The 921-nt window shown below is 64.1% G+C and overlaps 1 protein-coding gene across 1 annotated transcript in view; it reads right to left on the minus strand.

Moving 5' to 3' along the window:
* Positions 1 to 222: 222 nt before the first annotated feature.
* R3HDM4 (R3H domain containing 4) overlaps positions 223 to 921 on the minus strand; it is a gene marked incomplete at its 5' end in the record, with an annotated part of 5,467 nt that continues 4,768 nt past the window's right edge. Inside the window, one exon of the mRNA XM_009579061.1 lies at positions 223 to 371. Within this exon, the coding sequence (XP_009577356.1) occupies positions 268 to 371 (104 nt within the window). The remainder of the gene's footprint in view (positions 372 to 921) is intronic.

The following is a 921-nucleotide window of genomic DNA, read 5'->3' on the forward strand; positions in this document are numbered from 1 at the left end:
CACCGGGGGCGAACCACCCCCCGGCGCCGGTGCCGGCCGTGAGCCCCCGGCTCTGCACCATCAAACATCTGCTCTTGGAGGAGGGGAAGGGACAAGCCCCCCAAGGAGGGTGTGAGGAGGGGGCTGGTCCGCCCTGCGCCCCGCTCAGGCAAGGGGAGAGGCTGGCAGCGGGCTGGATCCAAGGGGACAGCAGGGCTGGGAGAGGCCAGGAGCAGATGAAGGAAGCCTTCAGCACACCAAGCGAGGGGCAGGGCGTCCCTCGGGGTATCAGCTCATCTGCCCCAGGTAGTCTGAGAGCAGGAGCTTGGGGGGCAGGAAGACACGGTGTTTGTTGCTCACTTTCATTTGACGTTTCCCTTCGATGTCCGAACCTGGGAGCAAGAGGGAGCAGTTAGCATGCCACCGTACCCCCCGTGGGTCCCAAACACAGCCTCCCCAGCCCAGCGACCTCCCCTCCTCCCTGCAGCTCATAGCAAGCACAGGTTCCCCCATGCTCTGCAAGAAGGCAACTGTCCTCCCCATCCCCAGCCCCCTCCACACGTCCCTGCCAGCACCACAGGCTCCACATCATTAGCGCTCTCATGCTGTTTTCCACAAGCAGCTGTAATGAAACGCTCAGCTGCGAAGGCTCCTCCACAGGGACAGAGGCCGGTGCCTCTCCTCCCCTGCCTTGGCAACAAAACCTTCTAGGAAAACCCACGGGCAGGGTGCGGGCATGGCCGCTCTCTGCGGGAGGAGGCAGCAGCCACAAGAGAGGGAGCTCCGTGAGCAGCCTCTTGCTTTGAGACATCCAGACCCAGAAACAAGAGGAGAAATGGCAGCACTGCTGCGAACGAGACACCCCCAGGCAGAGCTGGGCCTGGCCATCACCCTGGCTGCTGGGCTTCAGCCACCGGCAGCGGCCGATGTTGCCCACCCGCC

Source organism: Fulmarus glacialis, unplaced genomic scaffold (assembly GCF_000690835.1).
Source record: "Fulmarus glacialis isolate BGI_N327 unplaced genomic scaffold, ASM69083v1 scaffold19390, whole genome shotgun sequence".
Classification (NCBI taxonomy): domain Eukaryota; kingdom Metazoa; phylum Chordata; class Aves; order Procellariiformes; family Procellariidae; genus Fulmarus; species Fulmarus glacialis.